General features: G+C 56.3%; 2 protein-coding genes across 6 annotated transcripts in view; both read left to right on the top strand.

Moving 5' to 3' along the window:
• The window catches only part of SSH2 (slingshot protein phosphatase 2), a 68,216-nt gene extending 50,435 nt beyond the window's left edge, over positions 1 to 17,781 (top strand). For all 3 annotated transcript variants that reach the window (XM_065731953.1, XM_065731952.1, XM_065731951.1), the window contains 10 exons: positions 163 to 231; positions 995 to 1,060; positions 2,144 to 2,338; positions 4,056 to 4,149; positions 4,270 to 4,398; positions 6,398 to 6,444; positions 7,801 to 7,947; positions 9,669 to 9,869; positions 13,168 to 14,008; positions 15,161 to 17,781. In XM_065731953.1, the coding sequence (XP_065588025.1) occupies positions 163 to 231; positions 995 to 1,060; positions 2,144 to 2,338; positions 4,056 to 4,149; positions 4,270 to 4,398; positions 6,398 to 6,444; positions 7,801 to 7,947; positions 9,669 to 9,869; positions 13,168 to 14,008; positions 15,161 to 16,966 (3,595 nt within the window). In that variant the 3' untranslated portion in view covers positions 16,967 to 17,781. The remainder of the gene's footprint in view (positions 1 to 162; positions 232 to 994; positions 1,061 to 2,143; positions 2,339 to 4,055; positions 4,150 to 4,269; positions 4,399 to 6,397; positions 6,445 to 7,800; positions 7,948 to 9,668; positions 9,870 to 13,167; positions 14,009 to 15,160) is intronic.
• A 2,369-nt stretch (positions 17,782 to 20,150) lies between these two features.
• On the top strand, positions 20,151 to 25,441 carry CORO6 (coronin 6). 3 transcript variants are annotated; one of them, XM_065731932.1, is made up of 12 exons: positions 20,151 to 20,237; positions 21,550 to 21,749; positions 22,215 to 22,337; positions 22,711 to 22,840; positions 23,208 to 23,389; positions 23,517 to 23,636; positions 23,806 to 23,925; positions 24,229 to 24,333; positions 24,420 to 24,565; positions 24,648 to 24,705; positions 24,819 to 25,049; positions 25,265 to 25,441. In XM_065731932.1, the coding sequence occupies exons 2-12, from the start codon at positions 21,552 to 21,554 to the stop codon at positions 25,385 to 25,387; spliced, it is 1,536 nt and encodes a 511-aa protein (XP_065588004.1). In that variant the 5' UTR covers positions 20,151 to 20,237; positions 21,550 to 21,551; the 3' UTR covers positions 25,388 to 25,441. The 3 variants fall into 3 exon arrangements, with proteins under 3 accessions (XP_065588004.1, XP_065588003.1, XP_065588002.1); XM_065731931.1 differs by lacking the exon at positions 23,806 to 23,925 and having other exon boundaries at positions 20,153 to 20,237; XM_065731930.1 differs by lacking the exon at positions 23,517 to 23,636 and having other exon boundaries at positions 20,154 to 20,237.
• The last annotated feature ends 651 nt before the right edge of the window (positions 25,442 to 26,092 follow it).

The raw sequence follows: 26,092 nt of genomic DNA, 5'->3' as shown, positions 1-26,092 counted from the left end.
GCACTTGTACAAAGCAACACTGGTCTGTTTGTTCCTGAAGCAACAGTGGGACCATCTTTTTTCTTTTTCTCCCGCATAAGTGCAAGCACCTGCAGCCATTGCTGTGAGATTAGGATAACAGTGCTGAGGTAAGTGGCCTGACCTTCTTTTCCTTTTTTACAGTAGCACTTGTACAATGGGTTTGGTGCTGCCACTGTGGAGCGACACCTTGATCCACCTGGACGGGGATGGGTGAGTGTCTTTTGTACTTCTCACAGAGGGTCTCTGTGTGCAGCACGGTCTGCAGAGAAGGATTCAAACAATGTGAGAGCCACAGCAGGTCCTGCAGGCCTCCTGCTGCTGACCTGTGCTGGGTTAGTAGACCTAAAAGCCCTGAATCACAGCGTCTGTGGCAGCGAGCACCAATAATTGACTTATCTGTGAATAAACACGCACCAAGACAGTGGCTCATGTGTGTGTTTAAGCTGGAGTAAAGGAGCTTTCACTGGCGTGTGGGTGTGTAGTAAAAGCTCCTTAAAGGGATCCTATTATGTGTTCCTCCACCACGCTTGCAGCAGGCAGTGTTCTGCTGAACATGAAATAAGAATGATGTGTCTCTGCCAAGTAGACGCCTGACTTGCAGACTCCTGTTTGTGCCAGTTACAAAGGCTGTCCAGTGCAGTGCTTGGAATGACTTTTCTTTCCTTGGTAGCTGCCCCAGGATCACTTTAGCTGCACTCTGTTGTTCCCAGCTGTGACACTGAATTTGTGTTGCCAAGGTAAACAGCACAGCACTGTCCCACTGCTTTAGCTTTGTTCCTGAAGAGCAACTGCTTAAGAAAAAAAGAAGTCACCGTAGTGCTTTTAGTTTGCTGTTTTGATCTGTTTGCTAACTAAGCTCAGCAGTCTGCATAGGGCCAGTCCTTCACAGCTTTAGCCTGCTACAAACTCCGCATTGTAACTGGGAAGCTACTTTTGGGACACATTTTTACTGTGCCTCTTTCCTTCTCCACAGCGGGTTCAGCGTGTCCACGGATAACAGGGTTCACATATTCAAGCCGGTGTCGGTGCAGGCAATGTGGTAAGCACTCACTGTCATCAGCCCCAGTCATCCTTTTTCCAGGGTGTTTTGGCTCCTTGGGCTTTTAAAAAGCAGGTGTTGCTTTGCATTATTGGTGTCCTGAGCCCTGTTCAACAGCATGTGCCCCCCTTCAGAGACAGGGAAGGAGGGCTGATAGCAAAGGAAAGAAGCTGTGCACAGCAGTGAGCTGCTCACAGTGCTGGAGCTGTGCCTTGGTCTCAGCTGGGGGCAGGAGGAATAGGGCCATTTTCTTTGCAAAGTACTGCTGCTTTGAATCCCTCCAAAGCAGAGTTTGCTCCTGATAGAAGCACGTATTTGAAATATTTGTCATAAATAAGGAAACACACACTGTACATATTTTAGAGGACTCCCTCGTCAGTGAGACATAATCATTGTGGTAGGGAGAAGGAAAGAGAAACTGCCTGCATTTTTCTTTCCTTTTAGGGTGGTTCATGTAAGAATGTAGTGGCCATGAAAAGTATTTCTGGCTCAAGCTGCTTTGCATTGCAGAAATGCATCCCCTGTCAGGGTGTCATGCTACTGTGTCACCCCAGTGGTTTTGACCTGGATCCTTCAGATCACAGTCAAACAAGCTAAAAATAGGAGAGGGGGATTTATTTCCCAGCAGCAGCTGAAGAAACTTGTAACATCCCTCTTGCAGAGAGGGAGGGCAGGCCCCTAAACACCTCTGTCAAGTCAGGCCCTAAACCATTGGGAGTGCAGTTCTCTGTGCCCAGTTCCTGTGTGACCCAGCCCTGCACAGGAGGATCTGTCAGAGCACCCTGTGTCAGGGATGCTTGCTGTGCGCTGTACTCCCGGTGCAGGCAGTTGCATCATGTTTTGGGACCTCTACCCTCTGCATTGTGGCCACATTTGCTGTTATCTGGACATGGGGAATATGTCCTGGTATGCTTCAGTGAAATGTGCAATAATCCACTCCCTTGCAGCACTGACCATGTCCACCAGGACACACAGCACTGGGCTCCGTACCCCCCAAAGGGACATGAGCAGCGTGCTGGGCTTGGCAGCTGCTTAGTGCTCAGTGCCATCCTGGTAATCCTACAAGCACTTTTCCCTTTCTAGGTCTGCTCTGCAGAGTTTACATAAGGCGTGTGAAGTGGCGAGAAGCAACAATTACTACCCAGGGAGCCTCTTTCTCACGTGGGTCAGTTACTATGAGAGCCACATCAACTCCGACCAGTCCTCGGTCAACGAGTGGAATGCTATGCAAGATGTGCAGTCCCACCGGCCCGACTCGCCCGCCCTCTTCACAGATGTGTGAGTTGGTCTGGCTCTGCTGAGCTGAGATGTTTGGCCGTCAAAAGAGGAGACCTATTTCCACAGAGTTCACTCTTAACTAGGTCCTGATGAGGAGAGGTTTCCTGTTGGGGCTAATAAATGCACACCTAGTTAGGTAAACACCAGTGCTGGAAGTTTTGCCCTCCTGGGACTGCCTTATATCTCCTCCAGCCTCTGTTCCCATTCTGTTTGTTTACCTTTGGCTTTAGGCTCTCTGATCTTTGTGTGTTAAGTCCCGTGTTACTGCAGTGAGAGAGGTGTGGTGTAATCTGGTACCCGGGCCTTCCTGTTTCCTAGTTTGCACTCTGGTTTCCAGGCCTGGTGCCTTCCAGAACGAACAGGTTTCTCTGGACTTTGCTCTTATGCTGTGTCTGAGCACATAGAGCAACACGGTCCTTTTTCCTTACTCAGTTCATTTAGCTGTGAAGTGTTTGGGCATGGATTTGTGAGACTGGAGCACTAGAGAAAGGGGACACAGCAGCACTGGTCTCTGCGGAGCATTCTAAGTGTGGATCAGGACCCAGTCTGCCTCCAGCTAAGTGCTTGGGTGTCTGCTGATGTACAGTCCAAAAACAGCAGCTAAAGTAAACGTGCAGTCTGTTTGGAAAGGCAAAATTTGTAGGCTGCATCAATACACAAAGGGTTACAACCCCTGTAATAAGCAATTGCTGATGATGGTGATACCATGTAACTTCAAAGTACTCTGTGCCCAGATGTGAAGCCAAGTGTGAGGGCTCAGTTGCCTGGTTTGCAGCAGAAGAAATGATTTCATGAGCCCCAGCTGCTTTCCCACTGTAATAGTGCCGTAGGTTGATTTGTGCTCACAGAGACTTCATTTTGTTGGAGTTCAGTGAGTGAATAATAATGCTGAGGCAGTTATTCAGCTGTGAATAGGTCTTCACACTTGATTGTTTTTTAATATACAAGAAAAACGCCTGAAAAGTTCTGGCAGGCTTTCAGCTTAATACTATCTTGCAGCTTTTCATGTATAAACTTTGGGTAGCCCACTCTTTCCCCATTGGCAGTGACTGAATCATCTCCTGGGGGCACCTGGACAGCACTCTTATCTGAGCCCTGGAATAGTGCTCGAGGTTTGAGGGAACTTGTTTGATTTCTATTTGTGAACCAGCGGTCGGATGCTCGTAAAGCAGAAGTGTCTGCGGTCAGCATCCTGGCAGCCTTGCAGAGGAACAGAAAGGTGGTGGGAGATGTGACTGCTGGGCCCCTTCTGAGATGGTGATTGGTGAGAGAGCTCTGTTCTGCTCTGTTGCAACTTCCCCTGGTGTTAGCCAGGCTATTTTTGCAGCTGGTGATAAGGGCCCTGGCAGCAGAGGCTGGAGGAATGTGCAGAGGCTTAGCTGCACTCTCCTCTCCATGTAAGGAGCTTTGGAGCTGTTACCTTTCCAAGAAAGGTAGGGAGAGGCATAGATATTGCTCCAGAGAGTATAATGCAGCCTTCCCAATTTAAATTTTACCAAATACCAGAGGTTCTGTGGATGACTGCAGTGGATTATGAGCATTCGCTTGATCTCCCATACACAACTGGGAACATAAACTGGGCTTTACAGTCACCTGAATTCCTTTCAGCTGAAGATGTGTATAGACAAAGTAGCAAGGCTGAGCAGTACCAGTTTTAAAGTGACCATGAATCCAGGTCCTTTCCCCAGCCAGTGACTGTGTTGCTCTCTTCTGATAGCCCAACTGAGCGGGAGCGCACCGAGCGACTCATTAAGACCAAGTTAAGGGAGATCATGATGCAGAAAGATTTGGAGAACATCACATCAAAAGAGGTGAGGGTGCAGCAGTGGAAGTGCTGTTGTGCAAATTAGAGAGACTTCTTTGTGCCGTGGAGAAAGGCCAAAAGGAAAAAAGCATCACGTGGTGTCCTTGTGTTCCTCCACCCCACCCAGATACGCACGGAGCTGGAGATGCAGATGGTGTGTAACCTGCGGGAGTTCAAAGAGTTCATTGACAACGAAATGATAGTGATCCTCGGGCAGATGGACAGCCCCACTCAGATATTTGATCACGTCTTTTTGGTGAGTCTGAGAGGGAGTTGCAAGGACTTACAGCTGTAAGCACACCTAACCCTTCTCACAGGAGAAACTTCAGGGACCTCTGAAGGAGAGTTTGGCTGATCCTGAGGTCACGTACACTGAAGCAGGACACAAGGCAGCAGGGCTGTTGAACACTTCTTGGCTGTGCTAAGTTTTGCCATGAGGCAGCTGTGCTGTAGTCCCTGTCACCAGACGGTGGAAGGGGAAAAGTTTTTAGTTCTAACTTCTTTTCAGGGCTGTTTCTGCTAGTGTAAGATTAATCTTACAGCTTTAACTGGGTAAGGTTACCCACGTGTCAAACTGTGTTTGGGAAGAGCATGACTGCAGCAGAGAGGGAGGGGAGCTGAGCTGCTGGCATGGGCTTGCGTGAGATTCAGGTGGAATTATGCTTTGGTAACATGGAAAGTTCTGTGTTTGTGTGATCCGGTGGGATCAGAGGAGTTTAACCAAGGATCCTGGAGATCGGTCACTTAAGGAAACATAAACATTTCGCTTGTTAATGTTTTGCTTGCTTAGCTGCCTTTCATTGCTGCTGGGGCCTGTCTAATTACTGCACCTCCTTCTGATGAGTCAGCTCTGCTGGATTTCCCAGCCCTGAAGGAACGGACACAGGTTTGGTTGGGCTGCCTAAGCCTACGAAGTTGGCTCGACTTGAAACAAAGCTGAATCCTTTTGGAGCAGCTGGTCTGTCCAAGCAGAGTCAGCCTCTCCCAGTCTCCTGAAGCTTAGCACAGGGCTGTGGCTCAGAAGGGAATGGTGTATGTGAGCACTCACAAGGAATTGTGGTGGGGTAGAGCCAGGAAACTTAAAGTACCTACGATGTAATGTGTTTGTGTGGACTAGATGTTCCCAAGAGAGGCTTGTTAGAGGATTGCAGTGCTAGTCAAAAGCGATGCAGGCAGTTCAGTGCAAAGCACAGTTTGGAACCTTGGCTCTGAGTGCATTTAATGGGAACAAGACCATTACGAAGAGGCTTGCAGGCAGCACCAAGGAGGAGGGCTGTGGCTGATGTCTGGAACAGAAGTATTTGCAAAGCAGGCTCTGCAGTGAGGAGTGGTGCTGCTGGGGCTGGGCACGAGCTGCTTCGTTCAGGAGCATGTGTCCTGCAAGGCAGGTGTCTCTGAGGCACAGAGCTGGCTTCTGTCGTGTGGAGGCAAGAACCCTGTGCAATCGTACTTAGTGCTGAAATAACTAACCAGGAAATAAGAGACCTAATGATGTCACTGATTGTGGAGCAAGGGACGGGAGAAAAGACCTCTGCCACTGCAGCATTGTTCTCTGTGCCTTTGGAAATAGTAATTCTCAGGCTAGAGTTAAATGTTCCTTCCTTGGCCAGGAAGAGACAACATGAAGCTGACTAAGGCAACATGCCAAGGGCAGGGCTGTTCAGGTGTCCGTGCTGCCTAGATCCCTCTTGCATCTAAGCTGTCCTTCTGTTAGCAGCTATTTCTGTTTAGGACGAGGAAGCAAAGAGCTCACACGCCAACATTTTTGCAGGAAGCTGTTGTCTGAGTGGCCTTGATCTCAGCTGAGGTGTTAGTGTTTGGGCAGGAAGCAAGCAGCCTGCAGGCCCTGAGCGTGCTGCAGAGAAGAGGGTAAAGCCTGTTTGTATCTCTTCTCACACGGGCTTTGAGTATGGGGAGAAGACGTGTATGTCGACTGAGCTTGCAGGGCTGCTGCCTTTGATGTGTGAGATGGCTGTTTCATGTGTAAAGAGCACCTGGATGGCTTTAAACACAAGCAGGCTCATCTCTGTGGGGCAGAGCTGTCAGCAGCCTCCAGGGAAAGGGTGGAGTGGGTTCATCTGTGCCCGGGTTCTCAGTGGTTTGCAGGAAGTGCCCGAATATGGTGCTGTGCTTTGCTGAGCTGTTTGTTGCTTTGGAAGGGATCTAGCTGATGGCTTTGCCAGCTTCGAGGTCACGGTGACAGACCCTCTGTCCTTCATCTGGCTGATGTGTCCCATTGCTTGTTTTCCCTGCAGGGCTCTGAATGGAATGCCTCCAATCTGGAAGACTTGCAGAACAGAGGGTGAGTAGCTTCAGGCCATCAGCTTGAAAGCAGGAGCCTGGCCTCGACACTTGTCTATGCAATAAACTTACCTGCTGAGTAACCTGAGACTTACTAAAGGGTTTGCAGATCTGAACAAGCTCTTGCTTCCTCCAAAGTCTTATGTCCCACAAACAGGCACCCTAAAGTAAAAGAATCTCATTCTCTGACCTTGACTGACATCCCCTTGGTGAACAAAGGAAGCCAGCAACCTCATAGCTACGAGCAGCAGAAAGCTACTGTTACTTAACTGTGTTGCCAGCTCAGTGCCCCTCGCTGAAGCCCTCACTGTTACTGAGGCACTTTGGAGTCTGGAGCTCTGGACTGTGGCAGGAAGGAAAACATGTAAAGGAGTGTTTGTTCCTTTGAGTGGGGCCCAGTAGGAAGTACAGTGCTGTAGCTTTAGGACTTAGCAGTGGGGGCTGCTCTGCTTTCTGCCTTTCCTCTCTTTCAGGCTTAGGGTTCTCTCCCTTGGCCAGGTGGGTCTGAGCACTGAGATTGTGTAATTAAACCCATGACTTACAGTTTTGGCTCATTTGTGGCAATGCAGTGGAAAAAAATAGTCACTGCTGAACTGAGTTTAATAGAATATTTCTGCTCCATGGAGAACCAGCGTAGCAAAATTGACTCATTAAGCCAAGGGTCTGCTGCAGTTCCCGTGGTCAAGCAAGTCCCACTTGGCTGCTAATGATACCCTACCAGCTCGAGAGATGGGGTGTCCCTCACAGTGCTCTTAGAATAGTCTAGCAACCCAGCAGGAGCACAGTTCATAAACACCTTACAAGTGACCCTCAGGGCAAAGGGTACTGCATGGAGTGGTAAAAACCATATGCTTTCTCTCTTTCCTTTCCAGAATACTGAAAGAAATGAATCTTCCCAGTGGCTCCTTGTCTGTTACCTCTCACTGTAGTGATTGTACACATTTATTGCTGTGCCTCCAGTCTTCTTTCTGTGTTATTGCTGCAGCAGGAGGAAAGACTCACGAAGGAGCTTTGAGAAAGCACCCAAACACGAACTGAATGGTCTGTGCAGGAATGTTAGCAGCACAAGTGTTGCAAATGCTTGGAGCAGAGAGGTGATGGGCAAGCAGAGCAACCTGACAGATGTGAGGAAGAAGTTCAACTCTGAGTATCCAGAAAACCCTTTAGTCTGTGTTAGGCAGTGCTTCCTTGCTCTCAGCCCTGATTTCCAGGGAGGTGTTCCGAACTGCAACTTCGAATGCTGTGCATTTTGCCAATCACAAAGGAAGGCAGAGCTGTTATCTAGGAGCTGTGATATGCCTCTGAGCCCACTGTGTTCTGCACGGTCTGCATTTTTATCTGCTCTGTTTCTGTGCAGGGTGCGGTATATTTTGAATGTGACTCGAGAAATAGATAACTTCTTCCCAGGCCTTTTTGAGTACCACAATATTCGGGTGTATGATGAAGAAGCAACAGATCTTCTGGCTTACTGGAATGATACGTACAAATTCATCTCAAAGGCAAAGTAAGTCTTTTCAGACCAGACCAAGCACGTTTAGAAGGCATATTCTAAGCATTTATTACTTTCCCAATGATTTTGTCAACTAGTTTTCTTCCTTGTCTGCCTAGGCATTCATTTTGTGGTCTTTTTAAGTGCTGGAGTTGCCTTCCACAAGCTGTTGTTCTTACATGTGCTTGTAAAGGGAGCGGGTAGGACTGATAAGAAGTGATTTTTCCTGTATCAGGGAGCTAACAGTGTACCTGTTGCTTAAGAAACAGTGGGTCTCCAGAGTGCTGGTGGGAGGAAAAGGTGATAACAAATGGAGCAGGGTTTATCAAAAGTAAGAAGGAAAAATATGAGCACAAGCATAAGCTGTACTCTGCTTTGCTAGGCTGCACTGTGAAGCCCACAGTCTGGAAGCAAGTTCATGTAGTGCTGTATAGAGCAAACTCTTCCCTTTTAACAAGAGAAATGCCTGCATAAGTCTCTAAGCTGTCAGTTACACCGAGTAACCTGATAGTAGATGTTGAAAGTTGTCCCTTTTTGCTGCAGAGATCTGTATCCCAGTTATCTGAGCTGTCTCCAGTTAATTCAGCTGCCTTCTTATGGGAAAACTGGTCAGAAAGCAAAGTGGCATATGTTGCCTTTAAAGTACTGTTTCCATTATAGCAGTCTGTCTTCTCTTAACCACAGCTGGTGCTTGCAAATTTCTCATAGCCTTTAAAAGCTGACTTGTTGAGTGGCTTTCCTGAGCAAATTGTAGGTATATATCTTATTGAAGACTGTTTCTTTAAAAGACATCACTGTATTCCACCGAGTTCTGGCTTTTAAGTGTTACCACCCTCAAGTACTTTTCTGCCCCAAATAATGTCCGCTGGGCCTGAAGTGGTTGAGCCTCAGTACTCTGTGTGATGTGATGGAAGTGAGCAGTCTTTCAGTCTGGAGCCATCACCATACCCCTGCCTTTGCCATGTCTGCTTGTTGGCCAGCAATCGAAAGAAATATTCTCAGCCTGCTCCGTACCAGCGCTGCCCGGTGTGCAGAGGTCAGAGATAAGGGCCCTGTGGCCTTCCTCCTCCCAGTTCATGGCAGGCAAACACCTCTGAATTCCTGGGAGCAGTGCAGGCTGCCTGTACCAGCCTCCCCCAGGCAGAGCAGGTGCTCCTTGGGCTCAGAGACACTGTTTGCTTTCCCTTCAGTAAGAAAAATCTCTCCATCTGGGTGGGAGTAGGAAGGGTTTCCAACACCTGGCTAAAGCAGTGCTGGTTTTGTCCAGTCACCAAACACAATAACCATGTTGTCAATAGTCTACACTGGAAAAGGATCTTTGTGCTAACAGCTCTCCTAAGCTACTCAGAATCTTCCAGGGTTGTCTGTGGGCAGTGGTACCATGTTTGTGTGCCAGATGCCCTTTTTCTTCGGAGGACTGCTCGATTCCAGTGGGCTGTTAAGGCTGAGTGTGAGGATACCACATCAATCCTCATCAGCCTTCCTAAAGCTGCACAGACAACGTTTGTCCACTGGAAGAGCTCTTGTAACTGAAGCTGTTACGAATATTAAGATCTTGTTCTTCTCCTTCTTGCTCCAGTTTGTAAATTGGATTACCAGATGACAACAGAGAGGCTCCAAACGAGTTCGTGGTGTTGAAAATATTTGATCTCTCTCTGGTAGAGAATTGGCTGCCTTCTCAAGCTTCCCGGGGGCCGTGCTTTCTGTTCAGTGATTCCCTTTGTCTTTCACGTCAGGAAAAACGGTTCCAAGTGCCTGGTGCACTGCAAGATGGGGGTGAGCCGCTCGGCGTCCACGGTCATCGCCTACGCCATGAAGGAGTACGGCTGGAACCTGGACAGGGCCTACGACTACGTGAAGGAACGGCGCACGGTCACCAAGCCCAACCCCAGCTTCATGCGGCAGCTGGAGGAGTACCAGGGGATCCTGCTGGCAAGGTGAGCAGAGCGAGTGACCCGCGACCTTAAGAGCTTCCATCCCTGTCTTGTGGAGACAGGTAGCACTCTGTTTGCGTGGCTGGTCTGAGCTGAGCTTGGGAAAAATGGGTGCAAACAAAGAGCTTTCAGGAGCCTGCTCGGCTTCTAAGTTGGCTGTGGTTGTTTTTAGGAGACTGCTACTACTCTGTGAATGCAGCACTCGTTGCTGTGCTGGTCCCAGCAGAGGTAAATGATGTTCCTCTTTCTTGTAACATCACTTGGCAGGGATCTGGCTTTGTCTCCATCGCAGCCTTCCAGCTCCCTGTTGAACATGCCCCTCCTCAGCAGCTGGTCTGGTTTTATTTAGATCCCTTTGGTAGGTGTTGCTGTTAGGGGAGGGGACAGGATGTTCTGTGCATTGCAACAGCAGTGTTTGTTCCTGTGTGGAGTCCTGGGCTGGGGTATGGGCAAGTGTCTTGTCATCCCAAGCCTGGCACCTGGCTAGCAAAAAGACATAAAGATTGCACGTTTCTGAGAAATCTGCTCGTGTGCATGTTAAGCAATGTCTCCACGTGATCAGCTGGAAGGGGGTAGTGTTAGCTCATGTTTTGCCAGATTATTTGTGTAGGACTCTGTTGTGCTTTGTGGGGCAGCAAATTTCAGCAGAGCTACCCAAGCTGACGCTCCTGCTGCAGGAGGTGGCTGTTAAGGTGTTTTGGCCAAAGAAACAACTTCATAGCTTCGTGCAGTTGAAAGGGGCTTCTTCACAGCAGCTTGAGTATTCCTGTGCTCTCTTTAGGGCACCCAGGGTTCTGTCTCTCACCTCTGTTCCCATCCTGTTTTTGTCCCTTTGGCCTCTCCTGCCTACATGCACAGAGAGGGAAGGGAGATCTTTGTTCACAATTTCCCTCTTCACTTGCTGCCAGCACTCTTGTATCTGTGCTGGGCCAGGTCTGAGTTCCTGATTTCTGCACCAAACCCTGAGCTAGAGGTGACCTGACCCGCATGGTGTGCTGCATAGTGTATCCAGGCTGGGAAACTTAGTCTTTTTGGGTGGAGGAGAAAGAACTTTCAAGATGAGAAAAGCACCAACATCCTGTACAGCCTTCACAGAGAGGATCCCAGAGCTGCTAGCAGTTGGTGCATCACATCTTCAAGCCCTCAGCCCTGCTTCTGGCTCATCTGTCAGTCTGGTAGTTGGTGGCACATTTATGAAGCCACCCTATACAAATGGTTTGGTTAAGAGTGTCAGGTTTTCTTTCCTGTCTGTTTCAGTCATTATTTTCTCAAGAGGGAAGTCTTTCTTGCTGCTAACACGTGGTGTAGCTGCCCTCCCACTTGAGCACACCACAGCTCCTGACCTACTCTGTGAGTCCCTGTACAATGGCACAAACAGGATTACTTGTGAGGCTTTAAAAAATGCAAGAGCAGTGTGTTACATCTGTGCATGTAGAGCTAAAAAGCCTGCAGCAAATGAAGCAAGGAATGCCCTCTCCATGCTGCTAGGATGGTCCTTCTTTATGCAGTTCCTTTCTCATCTCCAAACTGCTTTTTTCCCCCTTTCTTCTCCGTTATTTAGCTTTCCTCTCTGGCTTCCAGCTGCCTTGTTTATTGCTGTGCAAAAACCAAAAAAACCAACAGATTCATGCTCATGTGACTGCTCGGATTTCAGAGGGAAGGTTTGTGAGGGCAGCCATGTGCTCGCACTATCTAGTTACGGTTTTGTGTTGGGCTTGTAGCAACTGGGGCGTGCTTTCCAGCTGTAAAATGAAAACCCCCTGCCTGCTTTTAGTCACAGCAGCGTGTGTGTTTTGCTTTGGAGCTGTCGTGCTTCCTGGGATTAGTTAAGCTGTCCCCTCCCTCTGGTGATAGCAGCAGAGAGGCCGACGTAAAACCCTGTTTCTTTTATTAGTTATGGACAAGTTACAGCAGAAGACCATTTGGCATCGCCTTGTGCAACTTGTGAGCCAGCAGCAGTGGCCTTCCCCGGAGCCTGGAGGAGGTCTGGCTGCAGTTGGCCTCGAGCTCACAGCCTGCTCCAGGCTCTGCTGGGTATGAGGGGAGGTGGTGAGCACCGCTGAGGTTCAGAAAACAGCAACAGCTTCTCCCCAGGTGATGCAAGCAGAGTCTAGGGCAGTCCTTGCCATCCTGCAGAGAGCCTCAGCAGCCTTGCAGACAGGCCCAGCTCTGCTGCTGGCACACAGCTGTGCTCCAGGACCCGCGGGGATGGAGCCCACTCCCCACGGCAGCGCCTGGTGGCATCTCATCCCGACCTTCCTCTGGAAGGACCCCGTTGTGCCCCATGCCACACAAGAAGGCTGTTGCTGACGATGGGATTAGGAAGCTGAATCCATGATGGATTGTTTTCCTTAGCTGTTGGGCACCCACAACTTAAATTACTGCATTCTAATGAGTTCAGTAGCATCTGTTAATTAACTTAACTGCAACCAGTGGATGTGTCTGGGAGCGATGCTCTGCACTGGCAGGGGACTGGAGAGGTTTGGCTGGGTCTCCTGCGGATTCCTGGGCCTTTCTGTGGTATGTGCTCTCCTCCTAGGGGCAAGCAGTGGAAGCACAGCCCTGCGGCTGCGGTCACCCAGCCGGGCCCTGGCCAGCTGGTGTGGTTTGGTTGCAAGGAGATGCCTCCTTGGCTCTCTGTAAGCTCAGAACACGGGCTGGTTTTTTGACAGGTGGAAGTTATGGTGGTGTAATGCTTGGACCTTTCTAAAGGGGCTTTCCAAGAGCTACAGAACTCTTGACCTTCCTGAGGAAGGACAGGTGGTGTTTGGGACTGAATGCTGGCTGCAGAGCATGTCTTCTGTGTTTCCCCAACACACTCATACCCACACGCTTTTGGTTGTCAGAGCCCCACTTCTGACCACTGAAGTTGCTCAAAAGCAGCCATAAGGGAAATGGGACTTCATCCCATGTCCACCATCCGGGACCAGGGACCGTGTCCCTTCTGGTCCCCGCTCACCTGCGAGCAAATGGGAAAATAGCTGCTGGCTGAGAAATAACCAGTCTGCAATCAGATTTTGAACTTGATGAGTAGGCTGACAAAGTACTGCTGGGGAGTAGGGGTGTGTGTGTGGGGTAGAAGGGTGCAGTGGGATGTAGCTAGTGGAAGGCAGCTCGTTACTGGGACAGCTCCTCCTGCAGCAGGTTTGGCCCTGAAACAACAAGATTAAGCTGCAGCTGTGGTCACTGCCTCCAGTATTTGCAGTTATTCCTGTAGGCTGTGTCCTCTTACATCGAGGTGGCTGTGGCCCTGGTGTGTGAAAGCACCACTCAGTGTTTCCTCTGCCCTTCCTTCCCGCAGCAAGCAGCGGCACAACAAGCTGTGGCGCTCACACTCCGACAGCGACCTCTCGGACCACCACGAGCCCATCTGCAAGTCAGGGCTGGAGCTGAACAAGAAGGAGATCACTACCTCGGCCGACCAGATCTCCGAGGCCAAGAGCAACGACAACCAGCAGCCCATGTCTCCCATCTACCCCGCTGAGCTGCACCGCGAGCAGCTCCTGGAGGATGCAGACATGACCCAGGAGAGCTGTGTGAAGGAGAGGAGGATCCACCTGGAGTTCACGTGTAGAGACTTCCACGTGGAGCAGATGGAGGACAAGCTGAACCTGAACAACATCAATGGCTGCACGGCAGGGTGCTGCGTGGATTCTGTCCCCCCCGATAACTGCCGTGCTTCTGAGGCCTTAATGCAACTCCAGCACCCCTTGGAAATTACAGAATTTCCTGATTTGACGGTAGACGATCTGGAAAAAGATGCTCTTAAGCCTGATATGAACGTGCACTTGGTTCCCATGGAAGAATTCACTTTGTGCTTAAAAGACTCCCCCCAGTCCCCAAACCAAAATGCACCGAGTCCGCAGCAGAACTCCCAGCCTGAAGGGACAGACCTCAGCACGGACAGGATTGACTTCTTCAGTGCTTTGGAGAAATTCGTGGAGCTCTCCCAGGAGAGCAGGCCCCGAACCTGCTCCCACTCCCGGCCGGAGGAGCAAGGCACTGGGAGGAATGGTGCAGCCAGGCTGCCTGCACTGGAGGTGCTGCCTGCTGCTGACCTGGGTGTGGATGCTCCAAGGAACAGCTCTGGAAACTCCCTTCAGCCATCAGATGACTCTTCCACAGATGAAGAGCAACAAAAGGTTAAAATAACTTGCCTGGGGGCTTTAGGAACTGCTGCTCCAGCCTGCCTGTGGGTGGTTGCCTTCCTGTGGGGTCTTTCTAGTTCCAGCCTTTGGGGGAGAGATTGCTAGATGCTTGCCCTTCTCTTTGCTTTGAGGGGCTTGTCATTTTCTGCTCTCTTTGCTCAAACACCTGTTCGCTGGCAGTGCGAGGCACTGGCTGAGCCAACCTTGACCTGACCTGCTCTGCTGTTCTCATGAGAAACTTATTTTTGAGTTTCACATCAGGAGAGTGGATAGGTGGGACGTGAGCCATTAGGGCAGCTGAGGCCAGCCAGCATCCTGAACCTGCATGGATATTTGTCTGGCGTGAGGAATGCACCAAATAATGGGGCAGAGCTGGCACTTCTCCCTGCTTGGAAAGCACCAGCACTGAGACAGTAAATTGAGGCAGATGTAGAGCTTCTGCTGATAGAAAAAAAGAATGAGCCTGGCCAGGCCCAGGGGGATGGACTTAGGCATGTTGTGGCTGACTTCTCTCTTGGGGCAGAACTCAGTAACCTCTGAATTTAGGTGCCTTTCTCTTATTATTGCTTTCCACCCTGCAGCGGTCTCACGGGGTTTGATGATGTCCAGGACCTTTGTGTTTTAGGAGCCTCTCTTATTTAAATTCCACCCTGCATTGCTTGAATCGTTTCCATCTCCATGTGAGGCATTAAGGCTCATCCAAATAGAAGAGGCCAACTCTCTCCAGCAATTTGGCAGGAAGATATTCAGTGCTGCTGGAGGGAGCATTGCTGCCTGTCCTGCCCCGGGAAACCAGAGCAGTTCAGTGCATGGCCCTTCTTTGTGCTGCACTTCTGTTCCCCCCCACCTGAGCAATCTTTTTCACACGTTCAGGTCAAAACACAGGTTTTTTGCTTAACTACATTTCCCTCAGAGTTCGTGGCAATAAAATAACAGTTCTTAAATCTCAGTCTGAGTGGAAATCCAACCTGGAATATGTAGAGTGCAGGCCCAGAGATTATTGCTTCCATGCTAGCCATCATTCTGTGCTCACAGTCCATCCCTGCACATCAGCAAACACACTTCCCGCTCCTTTGCAGGAGTGCACCCTCATTGTTGTTAAGCTGCTGCTGTGTGCTGTTTGTAATTCCCGTTTCTGCCTTGCAGGACGTCCCTGAGCTGCCTGGCACCAGCTGCCTCACACGGTCCCACTCAGAAAACGCCATTTCGGTGAAGGAAATCATCACAGAGATTGAGTCGATCAAGCAGGGAGCGGGGCCTGCTCAGCAAAAAGAGGGTTCAGCCAACCTCACCCCAGCACCGAAGAGGAACACGGTGCACGACCTGCCCATGGAGGCCATCTGGGTGTCAGAAAGGGTGGATCAGAGTGAAGGACACCAGGAAAAAGAGAGAGACCCTCTGCAAGCTGAGCAAGAAGCTGCTCCCTCGCCACAGCTCTCCTCCTGTAAGCCAGAGCTGGAAGAGGGCGAGCAGCACAGTGCCCACCCTGAGCCCAAGTGGTGCCCCGGCTCTGTCCGCAGAGCCACGTTGGAGTTTGAGGAGCGCTTGAGGCAGGAGCAAGAGCACCAGCACACGGCCCCAGTCTGCGTCCCACCCACCCGCAAGAACTCCAGGAACGACTCTGCTGCTGCTGAGCTGCTGCCACGAGGGAGGACGGAGGAGCTGCCCCTGGAGCTGGCTCTGGAGGGTGATGCAGCACAGGGCCTGGGCTCCGAGGAGCTGCTGTCCTCGGGGGCAGAGCAGCCTGCGGGCAGGCAGCTGCCCACACCCCTCACCCATCCCACGGAGCCCGGCCCGGGGCAGGAGGAGCGCAGGGTGGTGGTCTCGTTTGATGGCACGGAGGAGCCGGCCCTGCCCTCTCTCCTTCCCAAAAGAATCGAAATCATCGAGTTCACTCCCACAGTCAGGGCTGCAGAGAGCCCCGGTGCGAGCGATGGGTGCCGCGCAGCCCTCCCTCCGCTGGATGAAAACTTGAACCCTTCACTGTGCGCCGAGAAGGCAGCGGCCTTTCTCCGAGCCCCGGTACACCCACCCCTGCCAGAGCACACTGTACAGCAGCAGCAGGCCGCCTGCACCCCACACAGCCCCAGCGAGCAAAGCACTGCCTTGCCCCTTCCCCTCGGAGCCACTTCCCCCCCTGCCCAGCCCTCCTGCCCGCCCTCAGCCAGCCCTGCCCGCCCTGCGTCCCCGTGCGTGGTCCACCTGCAGGGTGTCACCGAGCAGAGCACGAGCACGGACGATGAGCTGGCAGTGCTGTGTGGCACTGCAGGAGCCGGGATGCTCCCGTTGAGCCGCCAGCACGCTGGGAACGTGGACCTTCCAGACATCTTCCTGTGCTGCAGCCTGCCCCACAGCTCCAGCAGCCACGGCGTGGGGCAGCGCAGCGGCAGCCCCGGCTTGGTCAAGCAGCGAGCGAAGGAGATAGAGGCACGGATCCGACACGCGGGGCTCACCACCCCCTCCCAGATGAAGCGCTCGGCGTCCTTGGCCAAACTGGACTGCCTGGACCTCTCCAAGGACGACTTATCAGAGCGGGAGGCGGCCTCGCGCTGTGCCAGCCCCGTCCTCACCTGCGTGGCCCTGGGTCCCGGCCTCCAGGGGGGCAGGCTGGAGCAGGGCTTGCAGAGCCCACGCGGGGAGCGTCACCCGTGGTCCCCACCTGCCCTCCAGGATCCCAAACCTGCTCAGCATTTTGTAGAGCAGCTCAGAACAGCCGAGTGCATTGCCCAGAGCAAGCCGGTGGAGCGCCCGCTGGCTCAGTACGCCAAAGAGTGCGGCTCCAGCCAGCACAGCTTGGCTCCCAGCACCAGCCCCACGTGGACTGCCCCCCAGGAGGGACCCTCAGTGTCGGCAGTGCCCCGGCAGCAGCACGGTAGAACTCACCCGTTGAGGAGACTCAAAAAGAGCAATGACAGAAAGCGGACAACCAATCCCCTCTATAACACCATGTGATCGTGGTACCCCACGGGGGCGGGTGTAATATAAGGAACATGCACTTTATGGGTTAATTTTATATCTGTTGTCGTTGGACCGTTCCTGGCGCATGCAGGTGTGGGTTGGTTGTCCCGTGCGTGACTCTGACTGCAGGACTGTTGGTTGGTTTTGGTTTTTTATTCTTTTTTTATCAACTCGGATAACCTCAGACGTTCTTTTTGTTGTCGGGTTGTTTTAGAAGAGCACCTCTCCCCGGTGGTGGCAGCGTGGAGCTTCGCTCCCACCCAGCTCCTCATCCTCACTTGAATTGCCCCCGTGCCTCGAGATGCTGCTGGGCACCGGGGCCAGAGCCCACACAACTGTGAAGGCTGTGCCAAGTCCCCTTCGTGGGCTGTGTTCTGCATGCAGGACTTGGGTGCTGCCAGCACGTCCCTTAGCTCAGCTCTGCCTGTGCCCCCCAACAGGAGCACGGGGGATGGGGGGCTCGGGGACCCCCAGCTCCACGCTCAGCTCCTCCCACAGCCCACAACCCGGGCTGTTCTTCTAAAACAAACACCTCAGTGGGGCGTGAGCCCTCCTGTTACTTGAATACTGCCGTGGGCCTTCCAGTTCATGGCCATATCGTGTCCTCTGCCCCCCCCCATGCCTTCCTCCCCCCACGGGGCTGCCCCACATCCCTCTCCCCCCCACCCTGCTGCGCCCCAGAGGCCGTTGTGATTGTTACACGATGTGTTCCCCCACTCAGTGCAAAGCTTTGTCCTCTGCTGTCACTCCCAGCGCTCAAACCCAGAGGGGAGATCTTTCCTGGAAGTTTTTTTGTGTGTGTGTGTGTTTTGTTGGTTTTTTTTGTTTTGTTTTTTTTTTTTTTGCTAAATTGTATATACGATATTTATACAGATTTTTTTCTATGTCGACTATTATTTTGTTTCCTTTTTTTTTTATTTTTATTTTTATTTTTTTTTTGAAAGGGTGAGTCTGAGTTCTGTAAACTGGAAAACACCTCCACTTCCCTCATCCTCGGTGCTGTTGGTGGCAGGCTGTGCCCCCACGAGTGGCTTTGACATGGCAAGCTCTCATCCCCTCCAGCAGCAATCCTGGGCGCTGCCTTTGGCCAAACTCCTCCAGCCCCGTGTTGTGCAGCTTCTGGCCTCCCCCAGCCCCCCCCCTCCCCCCCATGGCCCACCCTGAGCTCTGTGGTGCCTGGTCCTGCCAGGAGATGCACAAGTGGAGGGCACGGGGTGGGAGAAGCAGCAGCCCGGGCTGTGCTGGGAGGCAGCATGAGTCTGTGGAGTGATGTGGGGAGGGTCCCCCCTCCTGCCGCTCCTGAGTGCTGTGCTGCGTGGCTCTGGCCGGCCTTGGAGCTGGGTGGGCAGTGCCCAGGGTCTGCTGTGAAGGACGGTTTCAGTCCTCACGTCCCCGGCTTTCTCCTCCTGGCTCTGTCTCGGGAGAAGTGCCCTTTTTGCAGAGCAGAAATGTGCTTCCTCCCAACGCTGCTCTCTGCGGAGCAGCAGTGCTGCAGGGCTGTGCTGTCCCCTTGTCCCCAGCACAGCCTCGTTCCCTCCCACCATCGCAAAGACACTGGGGGCTGTGATCCCCCCCCCCCCCCCCGGCAGTGTGGGGTGCATGGCCAAAGCCATGGGGCCTGGGGGTCCCCCCGGGGCTGTGCACCCCATCTCTGTGCCGGTGCCTGTGGGGTTTGGGGAGGAGCGCGGTGTTTTAAGGGCATTTTGTACGAAGCAGCCGCTCCTTTGGTCTCACAAAGCCCTCCCGGAGGACGCTCTGTTGTTTACATTGACTCCTGTACAATATCTCAGCCATTACCCCCCCGCTCCCCCCCCCCAGCCCGTACTGTAAGTGTGAGCCTTGCACAGACGGGTAGCGCCCGCGTCCAACTGGTTTTTACACTGTGTTCTGTTGCACTCGATGGTGTGCGTGCGTGCGTGTGTGCGGCCGTTCCCCTCCCGAAGTCGTCCCATGTACAGCCCCCCCCCCGCACCCCTCCCCCAGGCCCCATCCCGGAGGTGACCCCCGGTGGAAGGGAACGTGTGAGGCAGCGCGGGGCCGGGGCCGCTCTCCCGGGTCCCGTCCCGGTGCCTTTACATCCCCGCCCGACGTGCGAGGTCAGTGCGCTCGGCTGCGGCCGGGGACGGAGCCGTGGGTGCCCTCGGATGTCCGTCGGCGGCTGGGATCGTGTCCCCCCCCCTCCACCCACCCCCGTGCCCCTCCAAGAGACTTTATGACCGATGTGCTCCGCTGTTTTTAAATGTGAACTCGTGCACTGATGTGCGGATTCAATGTTCTTGTTACCGAATGAATAAAGTTTTATTTTGACGACGACGTCCGACTGCTGCCTCCTCCTGCTCGGGGCCGGGGGGGCTCCGTGTCCCCACACAGAGGGCGGCCGTCCCCTCCCGGGTGATGCACTGAGGGGCCGAGGACCCCGGCCCTAAATTCTCTCCTGGTGTGGGGCTGCACCCAGAGCCAACCCAGCCCACCCCCCCCTCTGCCCCGCTGCCCATTAAAGGCTCCCGGGATCCCCCTCCCCCTACGGAGATATGCGGCGGGGCATTTTGGGGGTGGGGCAGAGCCGGGGGTGCTGTGATGGGATGGTGTCCCGCAGCCCCCTCCCTCCCATCCTCCCGCAGCCCCCGGACGGACGGACGGACGGGTGGACGTCACTTTGGCTGCCGTCCAGCTGCCCCCTCCCGCTCAGCTCAGCCAATGCTCAGCTCGGTGCCCTTGTAGGGGCCATCGCCTCTGCCTTTCCAGGAACCCCCCTGCCCCGGCTCCCCCCTGCCCTACGATCCCCTTAATCCCCTTCGGGCCACGACAGTCCCGGCGGGGACTAAATCCAGTCCAGCATCCCGTGGGGGCGGGCGGGGTGGAGGGAGGGGTAGAGGGGGACGGGGTTGGGGGGGGGTGGGGAGGGGGCATAGGGATGCTGCGCTGCTACCGCCCCCCCCACAGCACGTCCCCGCCATCCCGGTGGGTTCGGGGCGGGCAGCGCTCCGCCGGGGGCGGGCAGGGCCCGGTAAGGGCAGGCGGGGCCGGCCCCCCCCCCCTCCCCGCCTCCTCCCGGTGCCCGCAGCGGGGGGGCCGTGCCGGCCCGGCTCCGGGCTGGGCTCAGCTGTTCCCTGCGGCACTGCGCGCCCCGCACAGCCCGACCGAGCGGAGCCGAGCCGAGCCGAGCCGGGCTGAGCTGCGCTGCGCTGTGCTGTGCCGTGCCGGGCGGAGCGGGGCCGGGGCCGCGGGAGCGGGCGGAGCCGAGCGGGGCAGCAGCGGAGCGCAGGTGGGGATGGGGCCGGGCCGGGGGGGGGGAGCTGGGAGCGGGGGGCGAGGGGAGAAGGGAAGGGCGGTGGGAGCGGAGCGGCGAGCCCCGGGCCCCCGGCCCCTCGCCCGGTCGGGCCCCGCCGGGAGATGGCTATAAATGGAAAGTGACCTCTGGTCGTTCCCGAGCGGCCGCTGCGGATTCAATTGTGGCAACGTAATGGCACGGCCGGGAGCGGGGTGTCCTGCCCGCTCCGTGCCCGCACCCCGCACGCTGTCCCTGCAGCCCCCCCGACCCCGTCTGCCCGCACCCCGCGCACCGGTCCCGCACCCCTCCTGCACCCCCTGCACCTATCCTGTCCGCACCTGCCCCTCGCTGCCCCCCGCACCCCGTGTGCCCCCACATGCCCTTTACCCCCCAGCCAACCCCTCACCCCTTCCCTGTCCCCATCTGTACCCTAAGCTGCGCACCCCTCGAGTCACATGGGATCTGCAGGACGTCCCCTCGCTGCCCCCCCCCCTCCCCTCCCGGTGCTGGGAGCTCTGTCCTGGGGGTACCACCACTTCGGGGACCCCCCCGACTCCTGGGCAGTGCCAAAGGGCCACGGACCTGCGGGGACGCGCTGCGCTGTGCGGGGCGGCGGTGATGGCTGAGCCCAGAGGGCACTGTGGGGCTGTGGGCTCGGCATCCCACGGGCGCCCCAGAGCTGCAGCACTGGGGGTGGCATCAGGATCTCCAGGAGGCTCAATCCGCACCCGGAAGGTCCCGGGGTGATGGGGGCACGGAGTGACCCCAACTGGAGCCCCCGGGGCCGTGCAGAGCACCGGGCTCATCTGTGCTCCCCCTGCACACGGGGCCGCAGCGCTCTGAGCTCCAGCTCCCCATGCTCTGGGGGTGTGTGACCCACGTGGGCGACCTCAGATCGCTGCTATGGGATGGGACACGAGGTGATACATGGCACCTCCTCATCCCCCCTCCACCGGAGCTCTTTTCAGCCCCATTTTCTCGTTGTCACCAGTGATGACCACAGGACTTGGCATAACCATGGGGGTGGCACTGGCACAGGGCATGGCACAGCCACATCCCACTGCAGAGTGGATAGAGGCACTGTGCCGTGGGGTGTCAGTGCCCAGAGCCCACCCCGGTGCCCCCAGCTGCCCCGGATGCCTCTATGGGGCCAGGACCGCACCAGGCTCCATCCCATGCCCCCATCCCACATCCCCACGCTCCCTCCCAGACACGGATGGGGGATTCCTCACAGCACGAGGTCTGTGGGTGCCGAGGTCCCAGTGCATTCCTGGGGGGCACCGTGTCCTGACCCGTGCCCCCCCAGCCATGAGCCGCCGCGTGGTGCGCCAGAGCAAGTTCCGGCACGTCTTCGGGCAGCCGGTGAAGGCCGACCAGATGTACGAGGACATCCGCGTCTCCAAGGTGACGTGGGACAGCTCCTTCTGCGCCGTCAACCCCAAGTTCCTGGCCATCATCGTGGAGTCGGGCGGCGGGGGGGCCTTCATGGTCCTGCCCCTGGCCAAGGTGAGCAGGGGTGTTGGGATGGGTGCCCCCGTGGGTGGTAATGGGGATGGGGTAATGGTGACGGGCTGTGCTCTGGGTGTGGGATGTGGTGACGGCTCTGCATCACTTCGTCCCCACGTCCCCATCCCATGAGGGGCTCAGAGCTGACCCTGAGGCAGGCACTGGGACGTGCCCTGGGGACAACTGGAACGACATAGGAACCCTCCGTCCACTTTCTGCCCAGCCCCAAATCCCTGAGAGAGGGAGGGTCCATCCTGCCCACCCCAACACAGGGACTGGGCCCCCCCTTGTGTCCCGTACCACCACCACAGGGGCACACAGCAACCCGACCCCAGGTGCATCACTGCCCTCTGCGCCCCTGTGGGGCTCTGTGCCTCAGTTTCCCCATAGCTGAGTTCCCCCTGTGCTGTATCCATGCTGGGGGTTCAGGGGGGTCCCATGCTCATCCCCCCGCCCGTGTTGCAGACGGGCCGCGTGGACAAGAACCACCCACTGGTGACGGGGCACACGGCGCCCGTGCTGGACATCGACTGGTGCCCCCACAACGACAACGTCATCGCCAGCGCCTCTGAGGACACCACCGTCATGGTGAGGGGCGGGCAGTGGGGGGAGTACGGAGTGCCCCCCCCTCCTTTCCCCACTGCTTTATTGCTTTGCCGCCTGCAAAGTGTCACCGACCTATTTTTAGCAGCGGTGCTGTGTGTGTGTGTGTGTGTGTGCGTGCTGCTGGCGGCGGCCGCTGGCTCCATGATGCAGCACTTTGTGCTAAATATACCCTCCCCGCGACTCAGCACCGGGGGGGGGGCCACATGCGGCACAATGGGGCTGTGCCCCCCCCCCCTCCACCCTCCTCTTCCATCCCCCAGGCACCACGTGCTTCCTGCGCCATGGGGATGTGCGTTGGGGTGGTGGCACTGCTGAGGTTAATTGTCCTCGTGTCCCCCCCCCCCCCCCCCCCCAGGTGTGGCAGATCCCAGACTACGTCCCCGTGCGCAGCATCACGGAGCCGGTGGTGACGCTGGAGGGGCACTCCAAGCGCGTGGGCATCATCTGCTGGCACCCCACAGCCCGCAACGTGCTGCTGAGCGCAGGTGGGGCTCGCCCCAAGTGCCATGGGATCCTGTGGTGGTCACCCCCAAATCCCACCAGGAGCCAGTGGTGGCCACCCCAAGTCCCGTGGGAGCCAATGGTGGTTAACCCCAAATCCCCACTGGGGACCAATGGTACTCACTCTAAGTCCCTCTGAAGATCAACGGTAGTCACCCCAAATCCTCACTGGGAACCAACAGCAGTCACCTCAAATCCCATTGGGGACCAATGGCAGCCACCCCAGTTCCCATGGGATCCAATGACACCCACTCCAACTCCCACCAGAAACCAACGATAGTCACCCCAAACCCCCAAGGGGAGCCCACGGTGGTTCACCGGCGTGGTGCCACCGTCCAAGTGTCCCCGCAGGCTGTGACAACCTGGTGATCCTCTGGAACGTGGGCACCGGGGAGATGCTGCTGGCGCTGGAGGACATGCACACCGACCTCATCTACAACGTGGGCTGGAACCGCAACGGCAGCCTCCTGGTCACCACCTGCAAGGACAAGAAGGTGCGCGTCATCGACCCGCGCAAGCAGACGGTGGTGGCGGTGAGTGTCCCCAGCGTGTCCCCGTTGCCATCTCCCCGCCGTGTCCCCCCATTCCCCCCCTCTAACGGCCGACCCCACTAACCCCGCGCCTCTGTGTTTGCCTTTAACCCGCTAACGCCCAACGCAGGAGATAACCAAACCTCACGACGGCGCCCGCCCCATCCGCGCCATCTTCATGGCCGATGGCAAGATCTTCACCACCGGCTTCAGCAAGATGAGCGAGCGGCAGCTGGGCCTCTGGGACCTGGTACGGGGCCGCGCCGTGACCCACCGTGCCCCCCAGGACCCCGCGTGCCCCCCCCAGGACCCTCCTGCGCCCACCTCTCATCAGAACCCGATAGCTGTAGCAGGGATGGATCCGAGCCCCCATGCCCCATCCCTGTGCCACGCGCTGACTCTGTGCCCCCCATCCCCAGGAGAGGTTCGCGCCCCACGAGGGGCTGAGGCCCGTGCGGGCCATCTTCACGCGGGAAGGACACATCTTTACCACGGGCTTTACCAGGATGAGCCAGCGGGAGCTGGGGCTGTGGGACCCGGTAACGAGGCCGCATGGAGTGATGCTCCCGGGAGGGAACTCGGCTCCCCAAACCCAAACCCAAATCCATTCTTCCCCGAAATACGCTGCCGAGTTCCCCGTGTGCTGTGCCCGTGTGCCGTGCAGTGCCTGGGTGTGCGGGTGGGGTGGGGGGGACCCATAGCGCAGTGCAGGTAAGCAGAAGAGGGGCATGGGATGCCAGGGGGGTCCTGGGGGTGCCCCCACCCCTACGGTGTGCAGTGCCTTTGTGGTGTGGCTGACGGAGGTGGGGGCCCGGCGCTCACCCCCGGCTGCGTCCCCGCAGAAGAACTTCGAGGAGCCCATTGCACTGCAGGAGATGGACACCAGCAATGGCGTCCTACTGCCCTTCTACGACGCCGACTCCAGCATCGTGTACCTCTGTGGAAAGGTGACCCCACTTTCCCACCCCCCCTCAGCGCCGCCCCCACCATGGGGAGAGCTCGGGAGGGGTGACAGCCGTCCCCATATCTGCAGGGGGACAGCAGCATCCGCTACTTTGAGATCACGGACGAGGCGCCCTATGTGCACTACCTGAACACCTACAGCAGCAAGGAGCCGCAGCGCGGCATGGGCTTCATGCCCAAGAGGGGGCTGGATGTCAGCAAGTGTGAGATCGCCAGGTGGGGGCTGGCAGGGCTGGGGGGGGGGGGAAGGGACAATGGGAGGGGACATCCAGACCCCAACCACCTCCGCCCCACTCAGGTTCTTCAAGCTGCACGAGCGCAAGTGTGAGCCCATCGTCATGACCGTGCCGCGCAAGGTGAGCGCTCCAACACCTCCTGAGGACAGTGGGGTTTGGGGGACAATGGCGTTTCGAGGTGGAGAGTTGGGTGCCCCATCTCACTGTCCCCTCCCCCCCCCTTGTCTCCGCAGTCAGACCTCTTCCAGGACGACCTGTACCCCGACACGCCGGGCCCTGAGCCGGCCCTGGAGGCGGACGAGTGGCTGTCGGGGAAGGATGCAGAGCCCATCCTCATCTCGCTGCGGGACGGCTACGTCCCTGTCAAGAACCGGGAGCTGAAGGTGGTCAAGAAGAACATCCTGGACAACAAACCCCCCCCGGGCCCCCGCCGCAGCCACTCCACCTCCAACGCCGACCTCGCTGTGAGTATCCCCTCATCCCCCCAGGGGATGAGCCACCCTTACAGGGACACCAATCCATGGGGACAGCGGCCCACGGAGACGTTGGCCCACGGGAGCATCAGCCCATAGAGATGTTGGCCCATGGGGATGTGTCCCGGGGCTGTCCCCTTCCTCGGGGGCTGACGGCCACAGGGGGTTCATAGGCACAGCACTGACCCTTCGTGTCCCCCCCACAGACCCCCGCCCTGGATGAGGTGCTGGAGGAGATCCGGGTGCTGAAGGAGAAGGTGCAGGCGCAGGAGAAGCGCATCTCCGCTCTGGAGCACAAACTCTGCCAGTTCACCAACGGCACGGACTGAGGCACGGGCATGGGACTGCGCCCAGCCCGGCATTAAACCGCACCCCGCAGTGGGCAGGAGGCCACGGCCATGTTCTTTCCCCAGAAGCTGCCGGAGGGGGAGGCCAAATTCTGGACCCCCCCATCCCCCACCCCATTTTGCTTCGAGGGTGCCAGAATGCATCTGGGGACATTGGCACACGGGGGTCCCTCCTGGCGGCTCTGGGTGCCAGGATGGAGGTGCTGGCCCCTCCCCCGGCGCTGGGGTATGGTGCTAACCTCCCCCCCCACCCCGACCCCATAGCCCCTGACGGGGGGGGGGCTCCATACTCACAGCACTTCCCATTAATAAAGGGCTTGGGTCTTCTGTGGCCGTACCAGGGATGTGGGGCTGCTGTGGGGGGCCCTGCCCATACCCCCCCCCCCCGCACACCAGGCACAGAGAGGCTCTTCTCAGAGCATTTATTGGTGTTGGCCATGGTCGGAGCTGCTCGGGCTCCCCCCGGCCCTGGCCCAGACGTTGCTTGTGGGGTGCATGGATGGGGGGAGGGAAGGGGTGCCGCTATGAAAAGTCCCTTTGGGGGCGACCCCGCAGTCCCCCCCGTGTGCAAAGAAGGAACAGCCCGGGGTGGGGAGGTGGGGGCCCGGGGGTTAGCACCATTTGATGTAAGGTTTTACCAAGGGTGGGGGGCAGTGCCTGGGATGAGGGAGTGTGGCACTGCCATGG

Source organism: Cyrtonyx montezumae, unplaced genomic scaffold (genome assembly GCF_038088225.1).
Source record: "Cyrtonyx montezumae isolate F1298 unplaced genomic scaffold, pur_monq_1.0 scaffold_15, whole genome shotgun sequence".
In the NCBI taxonomy this organism is placed as follows: domain Eukaryota; kingdom Metazoa; phylum Chordata; class Aves; order Galliformes; family Odontophoridae; genus Cyrtonyx; species Cyrtonyx montezumae.
The sequence above is the reverse complement of the archived record's forward strand: the minus strand, read 5'-3'. Positions and strand labels throughout refer to the sequence as shown.